General features: G+C 40.3%; 1 protein-coding gene across 2 annotated transcripts; it reads left to right on the forward strand.

Moving 5' to 3' along the window:
- Window positions 1-925: 925 nt before the first annotated feature.
- pkp3a (plakophilin 3a) lies at window positions 926-20,391 on the forward strand. Of its 2 annotated transcripts, XM_058075123.1 has the most exons (14): window positions 926-1,061; window positions 3,288-3,465; window positions 8,334-8,425; window positions 8,877-9,634; window positions 10,724-10,847; window positions 11,272-11,476; window positions 12,632-12,806; window positions 13,665-13,782; window positions 13,873-14,037; window positions 14,561-14,743; window positions 14,836-14,989; window positions 16,827-17,022; window positions 17,120-17,207; window positions 19,101-20,391. In XM_058075123.1, exons 1-14 carry the CDS (start codon window positions 1,059-1,061, stop codon window positions 19,140-19,142), a joined length of 2,481 nt encoding a protein of 826 aa, XP_057931106.1. In that variant the 5' UTR covers window positions 926-1,058; the 3' UTR covers window positions 19,143-20,391. The 2 variants fall into 2 exon arrangements, with proteins under 2 accessions (XP_057931106.1, XP_057931105.1); XM_058075122.1 differs by lacking the exon at window positions 926-1,061 and having other exon boundaries at window positions 3,132-3,465.
- The last annotated feature ends 13 nt before the right edge of the window (window positions 20,392-20,404 follow it).

A 20,404-nucleotide genomic window follows, 5' to 3' on the forward strand; every position in this document is an offset into this window, starting at 1 on the left:
CGTTTGATGTTAATGTTCATGTTAAAGGTTAAATTTATTTATTTTTCATCTTATTTTGTGAAGAAAAATAAAAAGTAAGATATTTGAGAACAGTGGAATGTTTTATCAGAGCTTTTCTTGTAGAAAATCGGAACCAAAGCGGAGTTTTTTAATTTTTTTTGTTTTTAATAAATGCGTTTTTTGGGGGTTTTTTTTTTGAAAACCTGATGCGGCCCAGTCTCACCCAGACCCGAGCTCCAGTGGCCCCCAAGTAAATTGAGTTTGAGACCCCTGGTCTACAGTTAAGCATGCCGATGGTAGCGTCATGGTCTTGGGCTGCACGAGTGCTGCCAGCAATAGGTAGCTGCGGTTAGGGTTAGGGTTACATTAGGGAAACATGAATTCCAAGATGTGCTGTGACATTCTAGATGATACACACAGCATCTACACAGTAGATCAGTAGATCATAGTAGTAGATCTACTCAGTAGATCTACACAGCATGATACACAGTATGAAGGATCTGGCAGAAGGAGCTTATCACTCTGTTAACAGTCATTCTTCCATATCACCCCCAACCTTGCTTGAGTGACAAATGGCGATGAGGTCATGCTTGGCAAAATTCAGCCATTCACTAACTCTCCACTGGGCTGAGATGTTGAGCAACTCATCGCCAAATGTTGGGAAACACTTCCACATCAATAGCAAGTGACAAAAACACTTGAAATAAAAGCAGCATATTCAGCAGAAGAATCCAGAATCCCACCTCACTTCTCATAAAGTCTTCCCACGGCTTGCGGAGTAGCATCATCACATTCATTTTTACTTCACACTTCTCCTTTCTGTCATCTACCCTCTGGCAGTACCACACCCTGCAGTGTCACCAACTCTTCCTTGACTCATTTCTCTTGTTTGGTGCCAGTATTTACACGCAGTGAGAATTCAAATTTTTAGGGCGGTGACAGTTAACACAAACGAGAACACTTAATACTCTGAGAAAAAAAAAATCCCATCATATCTAATCACCTGCTTAGGAAGAAGGGAGTGCAAAACATCCCGAAACAGCTGAGCTTCACTGGCAATGGTAGGTCAGCTTTTTATAAACGACTACTCACGGCTTAGACGTTTATGTTTTAGTCATCATTGTTGTGAAATTTTATTGTGAAACTTGAAAAAATGCTAACTTCTGCAGTAGCTTGAGGAATGACGCTACTTATTAATACGCTTCTCAATTCAGTCCCTTCAAATACATTCAATTCATGAATTGTAACTCCATAAAATGGTTGTATAGTGTACAATACTGCGTGATATGAAAACTATTTATCACCATTCAATAATGTACTAATAATAATTCATCACACCTTTCTTCAGTGACTGGCTGAGAGACATCACATGGTTTTTATCATGAGACGTCCGGCGTCCAATTTCAGTTAATATTTACAGTGTTATTTTCATCCCAAATATATGTTTTGTTTTTTTTTTACAAATCTGGAGCTTACATCTAGGAGTTCGTCAATATATTTCATTTATATAAGTACATAACTGAACATATACAAAAAAAAAAAAAAACTCTCACTCTTGGGAGCTGTTAAAGCATGGAATCATAGTAACACACTCGAGATAAAAACTTGGGTGTGGAGTCACCTAACGACTGTGCCACACCTTGTACAGGTTCTCCATTAACACATTACTAAATGATAACATAAAAATGGGACAAAATACGTCAAGATGTTTTTTGTTGTGTCTGCACCCTTAATATTGCACACTTAAGCAAAAATACACTTCTTATCTCAAGTTTAATTCAAAAGTTATTTTAAGAAACTGTTAGATATTCATGATAATACAATAAATACAATCCTGATATGTTTATCACGAATTTACCATCGTGCGCGCATCTAAATTTGAAGTTTCAAATTCAAATGTGACACATGATGAGCCGGTTTGACGGGCAGGACTGTCTGGTCCCTCCCTATGCACTGTTAATGTGTATTCAGGCAGGATGTCATACTTCCTCACCTCCCGTACCTCAGGGTAATTTATGGTCATGGGGTCAAATAGATGATGTCTGCCTTTAACTGACTGCCTTCAAAATCTTCAATCAAGCCTTCAATCAAAAACATTCAATCTTTTTCAGGACCTGGAAAAATAATTCATTCATTCATTTTCCACCGCTTATCCTCACAACGGTTGCGGGGGTGCTGTAGCCTATCCCAGCTGTCTCCCTGCGAGAGGCAGGGTACCCACTGGACTGGTCGCCAGCCAATCACAGGCCACATATAGACAAACAACCATTCACACTCACATTCATTTAGTACTGTAGGTCGTCAAATTATTGGAAATTTTGTGAAAGCAGTGCTTTCTCAGTTATTTTCTGTCATGCCCCCCCACCCCCAGGGAAATATTTTTTTTGTCCCCTCCTGATTTGAAATACTAGAGAAATTTATATACACACTGAATTTGAAACTGAAAACAGGAAAATGCAACAAAATAGAGAGCATACGAGCGTATTCAAGAGTCAAATTGCATGTTTTACAATTTACATAATAATTACATAATTTACATAATACAAATATGTATATTTTAATTAAAATGAAGCCCCCCCAGTTCCCCGCCACTCACTATTTGAGAAGCACTGCTATAATGACTTGACTTTATTTGAACCAAAACAAATAATGCTGTACACCATGCTGCTTTCAAGCTGTACAATAACTACAGTATATACACATGTATTAATGATACACTGCATATATAGTGGATTGTGGGGAAAAACATCTGAATATATATATATATATATATATATATATATATATATATTTGTGACCTGATATTTTTTGTCTAAATCACATCTATTTTTTAGACCTCATTATCACGTGTGAGCCGGAAACTATCCCAGTTGACTATGGCTACCATCACACAATGTATAGTACCCTAACCTGCATGTTTTAGACTGTGGGAGGAAGTAATACAGGACTGTATTGTAGTGTATCTAAAGTGTACCTAATGCTTCGTTTATCGAATATGTAGTAAACGTAATGAAGCGAGACATTAAAAGTGTCGACGTGGTAACGTTACGTAAGAAGAGAGCCCACCTGAGCGTGTCAGGTAGACTGTCACGGAGTGTCGAAGCCCCGCCCCCTTCCAAAGAGCACCTCTGTACGGTTGCAGAGCCTCAGTGCGCTTCCACAAAAACACTCGTCGACATCCGCCGAGAGAGGCGCTACTTGGCTCTTCACTTTTTCTGGCTTTCTTTCCCCTTTTATCCACAATGAGCACCGCGGCTTCAGAGACCGTGTTTCTCTCTGCTCTACAGCCCAATAACTCGGTCACCACCTATGGCCTCCCATCCGACAACCAGCTCGGGAGCGGCGCCTCGGTCTCGGACGAGGTGTCCAGGGTCCGGCGAGTCCAGCAGCAGGTTCAAATGCGGCTAGCTGAGAAGTCCACACTTCCGCGTCAGAATGGCTCCACTTCTGCCTACGCCATGTCAGGTATGTAATAAACTAGTCCTTCTTACTTTAACCTTTTGTCGAACCTCAAATATACATACTACATACTTGTGAATGTACACCTTGTTATTTGTGTTAATTTGTTATTTTAGCTAGTGGTGGAACTTATGAAATAACACAGGTTAGCAACAGGTGATCATTGTTGGTGCAATTAAATGGCCACCGGTGAGACCCTTTATTTTGGTCGGATGACGTCACAGTAGACCATTTTAAGCAAGTAAATAAACACACGAAACTAAAAAGGTGCCAACACAAAATTCTAAATTTTGTTATTGAAATGACTATTTTTATTTTTTTGAAATGACTATGTAATATGAGTTGTGGTAATGTTTTAATTTTATTTGAACATGTATACAAGTTACAATGGAATACAACACATAGTTCATTTACGTATTACTCACTGAGAAATTAAGGAAAATGTTGAAAAGTATGCGGTAGTATATGATGGCATGTTGACAAAAGTGGGGAAACCTGGCCCCTACGTCTTTATCCAAATTCTCGCATATTGCAAAGGTGTGGAAAAATCATATCACCAACATCCTCCCACTTTACTGCTTATCATGGTTTGTTAGGGTCACAAAGGTGGCGAGAGGTGGCGTGTACCCTAAACTGGTCACAAAAGTAAAAAAAAACAAACAAAAAAATGATAAAAACATTTCTATAAGAAAGTTAAGTAAGTTTTAAAAATAACTTTGTGAGTTTCTCTAGTCATGTGCCATCAACAAACACGGGACAATCAATATTACACAACTTTTATAAATTCCTGATGCAGAAGAATTGCATATTTTCATAAACACTGACTATTCCACTCAACCAAAGCTAATTATTTCACTTAATTTATACTTTGTCTAATCAGATGTGTATTACAGAAACTTCCCCTTAGTTGATTTGAAAAAATGACCCTAAAATGACAACCGATAGACCAATAGAGCAGCTTTTTCACATTTTGAATTGCTTATCGTTGTCCACATGCTATCTTGTCCACTAACAAACAATGGAATGTGTCCATTCCGCTTGCCTGCAGGTTCCTAACAGACCAACCTGATCTTGCGGCCCTCACATGTGAAAGGGTTAATGTGTAACAGGCTCCAACAAGTGTTGCTTTCATGAACGCTCTTGCGATAACAGACTGAGGTGCAAGCCTTTCTCTCTGCGTGGGGTTTAGTTTCTGCTATAGTCAGTCACTGGAGGAGAAGGTCGGACAGAGGTGACTTTGCCGTGAGAACCAGATGTTGCCTTAGCTTGTTTGTTAGCAAGTGTTCTGTTGGCATGAAGCTTGTACATGACAACGGCAAACTTGGTATGGTTACGTAAGCAATGAGTCTCCAAAAGGGAAGTGAGAGGCCTTGTTTGTTGACACCCCTGGAAATTACTTCTTATTTTTGCACCCCATCATTAAATTATTTTGAAAGTGAGTGACCTCTAGGTATCTTATGTAACCCTTTTAAGTAATGGATTGGTCAATGGTGGTTGAAGATTGTTTTTCTCACTCAGCCCCCAGGCAATGATTGTGTCAGTGTCTTCTTTGACAGCCAACTTCATGTTCTCTGGTTCTCTGTAAGTGTCTTCTTTAATGGCTGGAATGCAGCAGCTCATGCGGCATCCTGCCTCTCTTATACCTTTGACTGGTTTGAGTCTCGATGCTTAACACTTCCAGTTGTACGTACGTCACGTCATTATTATTATACTCCCTATTTGCAACCTCCAGAAGAGTCAGCACATCAAGGAGACGCCCATTACTAAAAAGAGAGCTGTGTTTAAAACCGGAATTAGCAAGGAAAATCCTCCTGTGTTGCAGCTACAGGATAGTGCGGATGATCAAATCTGGGGGAGGCAACATGGAGACGAAGCCCAATGTTGAGAAGGGAAGGTGGGACAAATTTACAAGAAAATAAAGAGAAGCCTGGGTGTGTTTTGTGTGTGTGTGTGTGTTGTGTCGCAGGTGTGCTAGGGCGTTGCCTGGGGGCGGAAAAGGGCCGCATCAGTCATTCCTCTCTGTACAGACCGGTTTGTCATGCATTTGCTTGTGTGCACACGCGTGTTCTCGACATGTGAAGCATGACAATGGTCTAAAGGTCCATTTTGCTGACATAGGAAGTTTGGACAAGACATGAAGTAGAATTAGATATAGAGAACTGCATCAAGTGATACTATTACTTTAGACAAGAAAAGTAAAGACTGGAAGGCTTCATTATGGAATAGCGTCATGGGGCCCAAGTAAACCACGCAACCTTGCTCCTCCCACTTCAATCCTTTTGGCAGAGTCTGATATGCACCACCAAAAAACTGCAACACAGTGATTGGTCAGCTTTTTTTAATACATAATTTCTGATATTTTGCCTTTCTTGTATTTCCCCTTTAAGGGTCATTCTTAAATCTGCCAAAACAAAGACGTTTATAGTTACTAGACTCACAGGGTATGCTGGAGCCTATCCCAGCTGACTTCCGGGGAGAGGCGCGGTACACCCTTGACTGGTCGTCAGCCAATCACAGGGCACATATAGACAAACAACCATTCACACTCACATTCATACCTATGGACAATTTGGAGTCGGCAATTAAATGGAGTAGTTGAAGTAGTAGTAGTAGTAGTAGTCGTGTAGTAGTGAGTACTTTGTCGGAGAATAAAACTTTAACTTGTGTGTGACCGCCCTGCCTCAAGGTCTGACTTGATGAATTTTATGTAAAGTGGAATTGGAACATAAATGTTGCAACACTAAATGCCCTCAAGACATAACAATTCTTTGAAAGCGTTGGCTTTTAATGTTTTTAAATTTTTGGTTTGGAGTGTGACTGTGGGAATGTTTGTGAGGTCAGAAGTCGCTGAGAAAGGCAAATACATTCTGTAGTATTTTTTTTTAGCTTGATTTAAACTTTTAGTTCATTTGGAGCTCTTCATAATCCATACAAATATGCATGACTGTGTCCAGTCCTTTAACTTTATCTTCATAAAATACAGCACAAATGGGCATATAGGTATTCACACATAATGAGAAAATGGTGATTAACTGAAAACGTTGATTAATTTGATTAAAATTTGTAGTCATTTGAGGGCCCTAATAATTCCATTCATAAGTAATGTAGAGGTTAGGTTGTCCTCCGTTGACCCATATATTTGAATGAGGATATTGTTACCCATTGCTGCTGTCAGCTGAGACAGCTGTGGGAGAATGTTTTTTGTTTCGGATGTAAACTCCAAGTGAACGTCAAGGAGCGATAATAAGCTTTTGCCTCCACATGCACATTTGAATCCAAAAAGAGAAGAATTAGCCTTATTATACTCATAGTGTTTTGTTTTTAATATGATGTTGTATGTTTTTTTCTTGCACAGCAATGGTGACTGTGTGTGTGTCAAGTATTTTATTTTTACCACATCGTGATTTGAATTTTGCAGCTTCAATTCTATCACAATTTTTCAAAAATGTTTTAATGTTCAAATCATGCTGTGGGGCCGCACGGTGTGCAAGTGGTTAGCATGTTGGCCACACAGTTAGGAGATCGGGAAGTTTGCATGTTTTCCTCATGTGTGCCCATTTACAACATATGTTTTATTTATGTCATGAATGTCTCTGATTATATCTACTATATTGGGTAATATGAGTGGTTTTCTATATGCTCTAGCTATGAAAATATTCAATTCATCAAGAAGGAATCTTACTTTACAGAAATTCCCTTATTATGGTCGGGTGTGAAACCAATTTACTGCAATAAACATGGGATTATTGTACATCAGTTTTTTTTTTAAATCAGCCATAAACTACAGTTGTACACATACTTAGTTGTAGTGTCTGCAGCGTAAACCACATAAATAAATATAGAATATGAAAATAAATAAATATCTTTTGGTCGTTTTCATTTTGTAAAAGTAGCTCTCACAAGAAAAAAGACCAGTGACCTAGACTGTGTATGTGTGTCTAATGAAGAGTCTGGAAATTACACATACACAACTATTTCAAAAATGCGTACATCCACTTTTGACCTCTTCAAGCAACACAGTCAGACACTGAGTCAGAGTTCATAAACAGCCTTGCATGTAAAAAAAAAAAAGCGAAAATTCTAATGAACAGCAATAATGACGGGAAGTTAAACACGTGGGAGAGCACTTTTTGGGAAAAGCCTCCAGTTGTCTTTGTGGTTTTTCTGCTTTGACCTGTTTGGAAACTGTTATTCTTCCGTCTTTGTCATTCTGTGATCTGACGTGTTTCTCAAGTTTTTACTCACTATGAGCTTTTTAAGAAATTTTTGTGAGAAATTTATTTTAGATAGAACTGTGACGCACACATTTTTAACCTCTGAACTTTCTACTTGAAAGTTTTGCTGAAAGATTTAAGAGACTGAATAATAAATAAATGTACTTGCATTCTCAGTGTGATAACACTCCCATCTTCAAATCCAAACTCAAAACTCATCTGTTCAAACTAGCTTACTCTCTTTAACTGCGTCACATGGTCCCCCCCCCCTCCCCCTTATTTATTCATTCATTCATTCAATTTCTACCGCTTTTCCTCACGAGGGTCACAGGGGGTGCTGGATCCCAGCTGTCTTTGGGCAAGAGGCGGGGTACACCCTGGACTGATTGCCAGCCAATCACAGGGCACATATAGACAAACAACCATTCACACTCACATTCAAACCTATGGACAATTTGGAGTCGCCAATTAACCTAGAATGTTTTGTATGTTCTTATTCATTGTTTGTTCTTTTATCTTGTATTTTATATTTGTGTTTTTATATCTTCTGTACAGCGACCTTGGGTGTCCTGAAAGGCGCTTTGAAATAAAATGTATTATTATTATTATTATTATAACAATATGTAACAATATGTCCTTGTTGTCTTTCCTTAACTGCAGACTACGGTGGATCTTCCACTTTGAAGTATCAGACCTACAACCCAGGTTACAGCTCCAGGTCATCCTACATGTATACAGGCTCCAGAACCATGGTGAGTACGACCCCCATTACCCCTTCAGAATTGTGACCAGAACATCTTAACGTGCGAGTGGACCCTCTACTAGCATATGTAGTATTTCACAGTCTGCTGTGAAGGGATCAGCTCAGGGATTTCAAGTCCACCCTCTAGATTCCGACATTTTAGTATTTCAGCACGAGGTCACTGGATTTGTGCCACATGTCAGGATTTCTAACATGCTGACATGGCATATTAGACACCTGTTTGCTACAACCGTAAACAGCTCTCATCACCAACTTTATATGACGGCTTAATTAACCTTTGATTGACCACTGGCTGTCATGTCTGTTATCATATTGGGAAATTGCCACTATTGCCGAGCACTGAGTGACACACAGACGTTCTCCCACACAGCACACACATCATATGAGGTAACACTCCCTCCACATTTAAGTGTAACACTGACTCCCTCCGTCATTTCCAGACTCCACAGATATCTCAAAGGTCCTCCGGCTTTAGCTCTCTCTCAGCTGGCCCAGACATGGCCCAGCTCCATAGGATCAGTGTCGGTGGCGGAGGAGTTGGAGGTGGCGGCGGTTATTACAGAGAAGACGTCCACATGGGCACCTACCAAGGGAACCGCAACCAAATCCGCATGGAGCCGGACCTCGTCTCCATGCATGCAATGAGACAGCAGACACTGCCGACAAATTCCTGGATGGCGGACAGCAGCGATGCCGCCAGCTTGATGTCCGACCGCGATGCCACCTTTAACCGCCAATATGTCCAGAGCAATGGCTACACCAGCCAGGTGAGGCAAGGGGGAAGCTCCATGACCTATCAGGCCCCCATGCGCCGATCGCACAGCGGCACTATCTCACGTGGCACAGGAATGGCAGGAGGACAGATGGAGATGGTCCAGCAATCCTTCAAAGGCCCAGCGTATCGCACCCTCAACAGGATTAACAACCGAAACCGGATGAGCATGGGCTCCATGTCGGGGACCCTGCAGCGTCAGATGTCTAGCGGGTCCGCCATGTATGGAGGTGGAATGGACAAAGTGGACATGGGCTTCATAGGGCCAGGAGTGTCCTCCATTTCTCAGGGGAACTTGCATGCCATGCAGCAGCGTCAAAGTACCATTTCCCGGGCCGCGTCAATCAAAAGTATGCAGAGTGTGGGACGGGGGGCTGACATATTCAACGGGCAGATGGGGGTTGGAAGCATGGGAAACCTCAGTGGGTAAGGTCATTTTTTTTTTATTTATAATGATGATAAACTGTCATTTGTTGTGAGTTCTTAGTTGATGAATACTCATCTTATTAAAGGATTTGTAGAGAGAGTAGAGTAGAGCATCCAGAGTCCGTGTGCATGTGTGTGTGTGTGTGTGTGAGAAAACAGTAACCACTATGGATTGTGACCTGGCTTCATAGCTGTAGGACTGGTTTTAGGTGTGGTAGCTCAATTTCAGGCCTTGTGTTTCACACATCCAACACGGTGAAGGTGGTTAGCCAAGTGGATTTCCGGACATCTGTGAGATTTGGTGGCAATCCATCAAACTGAGCTCTGCAAATATAAAAACACTTTATCTGTGTGTGATTAATGTGGCTGCAGTTTAAATTAAGTGAAGCATGAAGTTTTAATTATTAGCGTTTTAACTATTTTGTGCCACAGTTACTTTCAGCTCTCATGGTAATGGTAATTGTTTGGTTTATTTCAAACATACGTACATTTGAACATATTATTTGGAACATAAAATTGTTACATTGAAGAACGTCGTTTACAGTTACAGTTACAGTTAGTAAATCAAGATGTGAGAAAATGAGTAGGAAGAAGAAAAGCTAACTACCCCTTCAATTAAGAATACATTTTTTACTGTGTTTAATATGTACCCGTTTACTGTTTTAATATTAATTAAACAATCATAGCAGAGTTAATAAAGTTTGTAGATAGTTTGTTCCGTAATATAAATAAATACATACATTGTCCAGAGTAAATACAGACAGGATGTATGATAATGATACCTTAATTACTTTAAATATTATTAAACCTGAACTGAACCTGAACATTAATATTATATAATGAATAGAATGGATGAATAATGAAACAGTAAATATATTATAGGTAATACTGGCATAGTTAAATGTGTAATAGATGTTAGTGGTTGCACATATAAGTACATTGTGTGATTTTCTTATCAAACCCGTTCAATATACCGTATCGATGCCCTATACATATGCTAAAATATTTTGTATTGTGTGTGGATACAAATGTTTGAGATGTAAGTTTTCCCTGATGTTGTATTTCTTCTCTCTTGTACTCCTTAAACAGGATCACCTCCTTGGACATGGCCACAGCTGTACAGTACCTGAGAGAACCAGACCCCGATTTGCAAGTCCTGGGTGCAGCTTACATTCAGCATGAGTGTTACAACGACAGCGATGCCAAACATGAGGTACGACACAAACACGAGGCCTGTGTTTGGAACGCCTCAGGCTCCTTTCTCAGCACCTTGTTACTGAGGAACTTGAACCTTCAAAGTCTGCTTTTACCAGCTCACTTTTTGGCCAGAACCTTTTAGCTATTTCGAGCTTCTTGTTTAGTGGTGGGAGTCGGTTTATTCCATTTCAGGAGGGGAATGCTGGAAAAAGCTAAAATGTGCTTCCAATCAGGCCAGTGAATTGCCTCCTAGCCTAGTCTAGCCTCTTTATTAAAACATTTTTTTAAATTTAATTTTAGTTATTTTCAACTGTTCCTTTAAAGTTCATGTGCCCTAATATGCACATTACTAATTCGTTCCAATTAATAGTTGTTTTGCAAATGTTTATATACTTTAAAAAGATATAACGTGGTGAAAAAGTCTTCGTCCGTGTCTCAAGGTGCGTCAGTGCAAGGGCATCAGTGAGCTGGTGAAGCTGTTCAATGCCGAAAACCAGGAAGTGCAGCGCTATGCCACCGGTGCCACTCGCAACCTCATCTATGAGAACATGGAGAACAAGGTGGCCCTGATTGAGGAGGGGGGCATCCCCCAGCTGGTGGAGGCGCTTAAGGAGCCAGACGACGAGCTCCAAAAGAACATCACCGGTAGGAATTTTTCAGTCTTTAAAACGAGAACATGACACGACATGCACAGCTCAATTTGGTTTTTTTTCTTACCCTTTCTCCTCCCAAGTACCAATTAACTTGAGCAAAGACATTCAGGTGCAAACTGGGTCTCTTTAATTTTTATTCCTCAGTCCATGTATGATGAGAAATAGCAAAAAAACATCAAAATTACACAAAAAATGTGTATTTTTGTAATTGCAAAACATCAGCTCAGCTCACTGTGACTCCTTTAAAGTCCTTTAAAGACTCCTTTAAAGTCTTAAATGTATTAATAAATACACATTTCTGGCCTAAATGGACTAAAATGCAAATACAAGGCAGAAGAAGCATTCAAAATGTGAATGTATTATACGGTGGCCACTAGGTGTCAGTAATTGTTCAGTGAGACAGGCACTAGACGTGATCGTCTGACCAGGCAATTATTTCACAACAGGCACAGTAACATAATAATCATAATATAATAACACGGGCGACTGTTGGGTCCATAACCCTCAACAAGCTAAAACTCAACTCTGAACCTCCAACTTGGTTTCCTGTCCTGTACACATCTGTCCGCCTGCCAGTACAGTCCCCAAAGGGAACACATTTATTGTGACACTGCTCAAACAACTGTTTATTTTAAATGGCTTATTTACTTCTTTTGTCTACTATATTGGGTATTACGAGTTCAAAGCAGCCATTACAATACTTTGATGAGACAATAGCCACCCCAGGAAGTACGCTGTCCAACAAAAAAAGCAACAGGGAGCTGTTAATGTGTGAGTCTCTTACCTGTGTACTGTATGTATGTGAGTATCTCATTTTATCTAATATATCTTATTTTCTATATCTATATTGGGTAATACAAATGCAAAGGTGACTTTATGGTTGTTATTTTAATGTCTTGAGGGCTGTAATAATGTTAAAAACTGTATTTAGAAGACTGTAAACAGGTTTTCTACGCCATAACTAAGAACATATTCAATGTATTAAAATGTAATTTTTAATTTGATCGATATGGATTGATATTTTTGTCCTCCCATGATCATGTTGAAGTATCCTTAGGTGAGATACTGAAAAGCGCTCCCCATTTATGGTGGAACCAAATAACCATGACAAACCAGGGAACTCATTAGCATATTTGTGTTTGTGTAGGCATCTTGTGGAACCTTTCATCCAAAGACACCTTGAAGGAGAAGCTGGCCCGGGAGGTTCTTCCGGAACTGACAGACAGGATCCTCATCCCTCTGTCAACCAGCAACGAATCAGAAGGCATCAGGCAGTCGCCTTCCGAGGCCGAAATCTTCTACAACACCACCGGCTGTCTCAGGTGCTCCTCATTCATCTGCCCCCTTTTTTTTGTTCATTTCCATCCCACTCCTTTGTTCCAATGTGTGTGTCTCTCTGTTTCATCATACTTTTCCTAAAACAACTAGCATTTGCATGAACCACTCCAGGCAAATGACTGAAGCTTTTATGACTCTTGTTTTGTGTTTGACAAGGCTTGTTAGGCTTATTTCTACTGTGCTTGCGTCCAAACTGGTTGTTCAAATATAAATATGTGTATATATACAACAAACCAGACCATATATGTGCAGGAGAAAGTATGAGGGCCACAATGAAAAGGCACAAATATTTACAAATAGAATTTGTAAAGGGGCTGCTCGGCGCTCGAGTGGTTAGCACAAAGGCCTCACAGCTAGGAGACCCAAGTTCAATTCCACCCTCGGCCATCTCTGTGTGGAGTTTGCATGTTCTCCCCGTGCATGCGTGGGTTTTCTCCGGGTACTCCGGTTTCCTCCCACATTCCAAAAACATGCTAGGTTAATTGGCGACTCCAAATTGTCCATAGGTATGAATGTGAGTGTGAATGGTTGTTTGTCTATATGTGCCCTGTGATTGGCTGGCGACCAGTCTAGGGTGTACCCCGCCTTACGCCCGAAGACAGCTGGGATAGGCTCCAGCACCCCCCGCGACCCTCGTGAGGATAAGTGGTAGAAAATGAATTAATTAATTTGTAAAGCCATAGAATTATGAGAATAAAAATTAATTTTATGAAAATGAATTTAGTCTCATTTTAGTATCAAAAATCGTACTCTCAAAACCAGCCACAAATTCAGCACTGATCCAACGAGGATTGTGTAGTTCCTGACATTGTGGCCCCTCTCACCTCTCCCACATTTTGAAGGAATCTGAGCTCAGTGAATGAGAAGACTCGTCAGCAGATGAGACAAACCCCCGGCCTGGTGGACTCCTTGGTGACCTACATCAGAGCCTCATTAGACGAGAACAAGGCGGAGGACAAGGTGAGGCCAGATGACCTTTGAGCTACTTTTCCAATACCTTCTCCTTAAGATTGTGTGCGTTTATTTGCATGTGTGTGTTTTGCTCTTCAGGGAGTGGAAAATGCGGTGTGTGTGTTGAGGAACCTCTCCTACCAGCTCTACAGCGAGATACCGCCATCGGCTCTGCTTCGCCTGGAGGGGCCGAGCCGAGCTGAGGATTCTGGGAAGGGAGAGGCCATTGGATGCTTCACGCCTCAGAGCAGGAAGGCCAAAAATGTATGCACACTCCAACATTTCCTTTCAGCTTATTTGATAGGTTAAAGAAAAAAATTATAAAATAAAATAAAAAACTAATATCATAAATATAATTAATTATAATTAATTAATTTTAAATATATATAATGAAAATATAAAAAATAAAATAAAATAAAAACGGAATATAACCCTGTATCCCTAATGAAAAGTCTTCAGTGATTATTAACACAGTCTGTGTCTTTCCAATTAATTAATAAAAAATATACGTATATATATAATAAAAATAAAAAATATAATAAAATATAATAAAATATAATAAAATATAATAAAAACGGAATATAATCCCGTATCCCTAATGAAAAGTCTTCAGTGATTATTAACACAGTTTGTGTCTTTCCAATTAATTAATTAAAAAAAATATATATATATATAATAAAAATAAAAAATATAATAAAATAAAATAAAAACGGAATATTATCCCGTATCCCTAATGAAAAGTCTTCAGTGATTATTAACACAGTCCGTGTATTTCCTGCCCACACAGAGCATGAACCAGGATGTCTCTACCTTCACCGAGGTGGCCCGGGTGCCAAAGGGGATGGAATGGCTGTGGCACCCACAGATTGTGGGGATCTACAACCGGGTCCTGCAGCTGTGCGAGATCAACTCCACCACCCGCGAGGCAGCGGCGGGAGCTCTGCAGAACATCACGGCTGGAGACAAAAGGGTCAGCGTTCTACATCCTCCATCAACATTCGCCATCTTCTAAACAACTCAGCTTCGACTCATTGGCTTGAATGATCTCCTACGTTCCTGCAGTGGGCAGCAGTGCTGAGTCGCGTGGCCATGGACCAGGAGCGCATGTTGCCTGTTCTGCTAGACCTGTTGCGCACAAACAATGACCTCGAGCTGCGTTCCATCACAGGCTTCCTCCGGAATCTATCCCGTCATGCCAAGGACAAGAATTACATGGGTATGACTTTCTTCCTTTCTTTATTTACCTCTCTCTCTAATGTAAGGATACACAATATCATATTTACACAATTTCATTTTTTGCATCAGTGAATACAACCCTAACCAAAATAATGTAAACCCATTCCAGACATCCCAAAAAATGATAGTTTTACATGCACAAAATAATGCAAACATAATTATATGACTGTACAACTGAACATTTAACATTATTTTTACCTGGTTTTGCAAAGAGGGAGGGAGAGTATAAGAGATTATGCTTGGAGGGCAATCCTTTTTTTTTTTTTTAAACTGTTTCTGTACTCATGCTACAATAAATCCATGCAAAAGTCTGTCAAAGGCTTTTTACAGTCCAAAATAATGCCAAAAACATGTCATGAAATGAAAGTTTAAATTCATTTTATTTGTAGTCGACACCCTTGGACAAATAATATCACATATGCTGCTGTCAAATTTGATTCATGTAAAATCCTTAAAGCACAGCAAACACTCTATGTGCAAACAATGCGGGCGCCGCTTATCAAAGCATGTCAGATTCACATCAATGGGTTAACTTGGAGCAAGTAGGGCAAGTATCCTTTCATTCATTCATTTTCTACCGCTTATCCTTACGAGGGTCGTGTGGGGTGCTGGAGCCTATCCCAGCTGTCTTGGGGCGAGACGTGGGGTACACCCTGGACTGGTTGCCAGCCAATCACAGGGCACATATAGACAAACAACCATTCACACTCACATTCATACCTATGGACAATTTGGAGTCGCTAATTAACCTAGCATGTTTTTGGAATGTGGGAGGAAACCCGGAAAAACCAACGCATGCATGGGGAGAACATGCAAACTCCACACAGAGATGGCCGAGGCTGGAATTGAACTCAGATCTTCTTGCTGTGTGGCCTTCACACTAACCACTCGTCCTAGGGGAAGTATCAAGTAATGGAATTAATGGAACTAATGGTATTGCGTGGTGTCACATGGGACTGAATAATGCTTCCGGATACGGGAAGTGGTGGTGACAATGCATGCATACTATTGTAAACAATTGGTAAGGTGTAAATAAGTATAAATAAATAAAAAGCATACAATTTACACCATAAAATTAATGTATTATTACATAAAATACAATTGAACCCATAATTTCAATTTCAGAAGTGAAAATTTGGAGGCATTCGTAGAATTGAAAACATTTTTATTTTAATTATTTGTCTTTAATTTATTTAATAGAAATGTCCAGGCAAGCAGGCTGTTGCTGTCCATTTAAAATCTTTTTATGTATAAAATTAAAAAAAATTAATGTATAAATGAAAAATATTTATTGAAAATAAATGATAAAAAGCGGCACGGTCGAGTGGAGCGCAGGAGACCTGGGTTCAATTCCACCCTCGGCCATCTCTGTGTGGAGTTTGCATGTTCTCCCCGTGCATGCGTGGGTTTTCTCCGGGTACTCCGGTTTCCTCCCACATTCCAAAAACATGCTAGGTTAATTGGCGACTCCAAATTGTCCATAGGTATGAATGTGAGTGTGAATGGTTGTTTGTCTATATGTGGTCTGTGATTGGCTGGCCACCAGTCCAGGGTGTACCCCGCCTCTCGCCCAAAGACAGCTGGGATAGGCTCCAGCACCCCCGCAACCCTTGTGAGGAAAAAGCGGTAGAAAATGAATGAATGAATAAATGATAAAACAGTACATGTTGCCATTGGACAGCCATAAGGTGACAATTCTTTGAATTGCTAATGTAGCTGCTGTTGTATGCTAATACATTAGCATGAGGAAGACTGTACTAAATCTGGAATCCTGCTCGGCTAACAATTCCTGTTGTTCCTGTCGTTTCCTTGTGCAGCCACAAAGGTGGTCAACAACCTGGTGGCCAAGCTGCCTGCCGACGGCCACCAGAAGGAGCCGTCTAGCGACGTGGTGGTCAACATTTGTGGAATCCTCAACAATTTGGTGACGTGCAGCTCTGTCGCCGCGAGGGACGTGTGCTTCTTTGACGGCCTGCCCAAACTGGTCGGCATTAAGAATTTGCATGACTGCAGGTGAGGCGAGGCGTGTAGTCTATATGGCTTACAAGAACGCCATTGACAGACAAGTGATGGTGCATCATGGGGGTTCTTTTTGTCATTTTTGTTGTAGTTCCGGAAAGATAAGAGCAGCCAAAGCAGCTGCCACAGTGCTGAGCAACATGTTCCAGTACAAGAAACTGCACAAAGACTACAAGCAGGTACGGAAACAATAAACACAGACATATTTCTTTTACCGTATTGACTTTTATCAACCTTTTTTATGAGCATACACTCATTTGACTTCAGTGAAGTATTTCGGAACTGATCACTGTGTCGTCCGAATATGGCGATCCTGTGCAGGTGTTGTTACACCAAGAGTCGTTCACAAGTGGTCCATGCAGGGAAACATGTTTAATATCGATAATTCTTTACTATGGAGCAATGAAGCATGACAACACGCGACAATCTGACAACCAAAATTGCGTTTTTAAAGTCGTTCAGTATAAATTCAGATCCGAATAAAATAGTAGGCGAGGGGCTGAGGATAAAATTTGGTCGTGGTCTACAAATCAGAAACTACCAAGATAGTATCCACAATATAAATTTAATGGAGGGAAAGGCGACTACTCATTATATTAAAGAAAAATGGGAAAAAGAGCTCATTACATTACAGAAAACATTACAGAAACTGAATGGTTGGGTATGATTATGACCCAAAACACCAAAACACCATCATTCATCTCGGGTCTGGAGGGAGCATTGGAACAATATAATTACATTTTTCATTACACCAGAAGTTAAACAAAAATAACTTAAATTTACCCACCCATGCTGGCGTCAGTGTGGTACAGTCAATGTCAATCATTCACATGTATTTTGGTTCTGCCCAAATATCATTCATTTTTGGAAGAGGGTATGTAAAACCATGGAGAGAGATTTTGGGTTACAATGTGACTTTTTAATGCGAGACATTCTATCTGGGCCACCTGTTGGGAGACCTTGTGTTAAGAGAAGATTAATTCCATTACTTGATACTTCCCCTAAGACGAGTGGTTAGTGTGAAGGCCACACAGCAAGAAGATCTGAGTTCAATTCCAGCCTCGGCCATCTCTGTGTGGAGTTTGCATGTTCTCCCCATGCATGCGTTGCTTTTTCCGGGTTTCCTCCCACATTCCAAAAACATGCTAGGTTAATTGGCCACTCCAAATTGTCCATAGGTATGAATGTGAGTGTGAATGGTTGTTTGTCTATATGTGCCCTGTGATTGACTGGCGACCAGTCCAGGGTGTACCCCGCCTCTCGCCCAAAGACAGCTGGGATAGGCTCCAGCACCCCCGCGACCCTCGTGAGGAAAAAGCGGTAGAAAATGAATGAATGAATGAATGTTGGTAGCAGGTAAAAAAGCCATTAACAAAAAATGGCTTAATCCAAGAACCCCCGGTACTGGAGGACTGGCTTTGTGTGATGAACACAATACATGACATGGAACTATTCAAATCAAATCAACTTTATTTGTATAGCACTTTTCCTGCAAAGACATGCAACACAAAGTGCTTTACAGAATTAAAACAATTACCACAATTAAAAGGAAATAAAAATAAAATATAAAAAAAAAAATTGGCCGTGGTATGAGGGTTAAAAAAACAGGGGCCTCCAAATAAAATACTGCATTGGGCCCCAATTTGGCCTGGGGCTAAGAAAGTGAGAGTGACAGGTATATTGTATGTGTTTCTCAGTAGTGCAAAAGTCATTCTCTGAAATTCTCCCATTCATTCCAACACCAGCACAAGACCATACATCATCACCACATACTGTATGTACACATGCACGTCTCGATCGGTCTGCCGTATTCTGCAGCTTACGACTTGCCCCACCCAAGGGTGCAGCGTTCCACTCTTATGCGCAAGTCCTGACAGAGTGGAAAATGCCTTCATACAACGTGCACTTTACAATCAAACACAATCTGTGTTGTCTTTTTGATGAAAGTTTGTTTTGTTTTTTTTTTTACCCTGAAGAAACTCAGCAGATGGGGCGCTCACACCACATTTTGTGGCGTCATATTTACTACTACTTAAATGACTTCGATGTGCTCTCTTATGTTCCAATTACAGAAAGGGTTTACAAGACCAGACTTTGCAGACATGACCATCTAAAACGAAGGCAACCTCTCGTAGAAGGTTGATCAGTCCTGCACTCCACCAGCAACCGTCGGAAGAAGTCTTCTCTCGATGACTGACTACCTTTTTAAACCATTCCAAGATAACAATCGCTCCATTTAAAAAAAAAAAAAATCTGATTGAAAGTTTGTTGGCGGGACGGCGGTCGAGTGGTTAGCGCGCAGACCTCACAGCTAGGAGACCCAAGTTCAATTCCACCCTCGGCCATTTCTGTGTGGCGTTTGCATGTTCTCCCCGTGCATGCGTGGGTTTTCTCCGGGTACTCCGGTTTCCTCCCACATTCCCAAAAACATGCTAGGTTAATTGGCGACTCCAAATTGTCCATAGGTATGAATGTGAGTGTGAATGGTTGTTTGTCTATATGTGCCCTGTGATTGGCTGGCGACCAGTCCGGGGTGTACCCCGCCTCTCGCCCACAGACAGCTGGGATAGGCTCCAGTAGGAAAAGCGGTAGAAAATGAATGAATGAATGTTATGATAACACTCAATAGATGTGAGAGTGGAAAATGGACTTGAGCATGTGTCACTATTGCTAACCAAAAATGGGAGCACTGTATTTTAGTGTTGTTAGTATGTCATCAGGGATGTTTTTGTACAAGCAGATGACAGTGTTCCTGCTGTGTAAATAAACATTATCATAGAAACGAATGTGCTACTTACACAGTATCTTTGTATATATTGCTTTTTCTTCTACTTAAACATATTTTATTTTATACACCGTAGCTTATAGCAATAATAATGTTTTGCAATGAGTAAAAAAAAAAAATTCCATGTACCGTAACTGAATGTAATCCAATGATAGATCATGCAGATTTGTCTGCTTGTTTATAGCTGTATTGGGATATTGGTGTGCCTTCAAAAGATGTTATTCCTTTTTAAGTCATGTGTGAAGTGTCATATTTCTTTTTAATATGACACTTTCAATTTTGAAAAAGGCTGTATCTGTGGAGAAAGAGAGAGAGAATGTGTGTGTGTGTTATTATGAAACCAGTGGTGAAAGAATGCAGTCTTAACTAGTTTTCATGTTTGTTTTACTCATCTAGGTTTTTATTTTGTCATAATTGTGTTTTTTGCTATGATAAATTAGATTTAGCTCCAATGACATGCATTATTTCACAGCAATGTGTTAATGTTGTATTTTTAAAAAAAGCTGTTTTTTCCCCCCCTCTGCGTATGTGATATACATGCTGCTGTATCATCTGATTGAATAAAGAAACAGATCTAATATGTGAGGTGTA

The sequence above is a fragment of the Doryrhamphus excisus genome, chromosome 6 (assembly GCF_030265055.1).
Source record: "Doryrhamphus excisus isolate RoL2022-K1 chromosome 6, RoL_Dexc_1.0, whole genome shotgun sequence".
Taxonomy (NCBI): Eukaryota; Metazoa; Chordata; class Actinopteri; order Syngnathiformes; family Syngnathidae; genus Doryrhamphus; species Doryrhamphus excisus.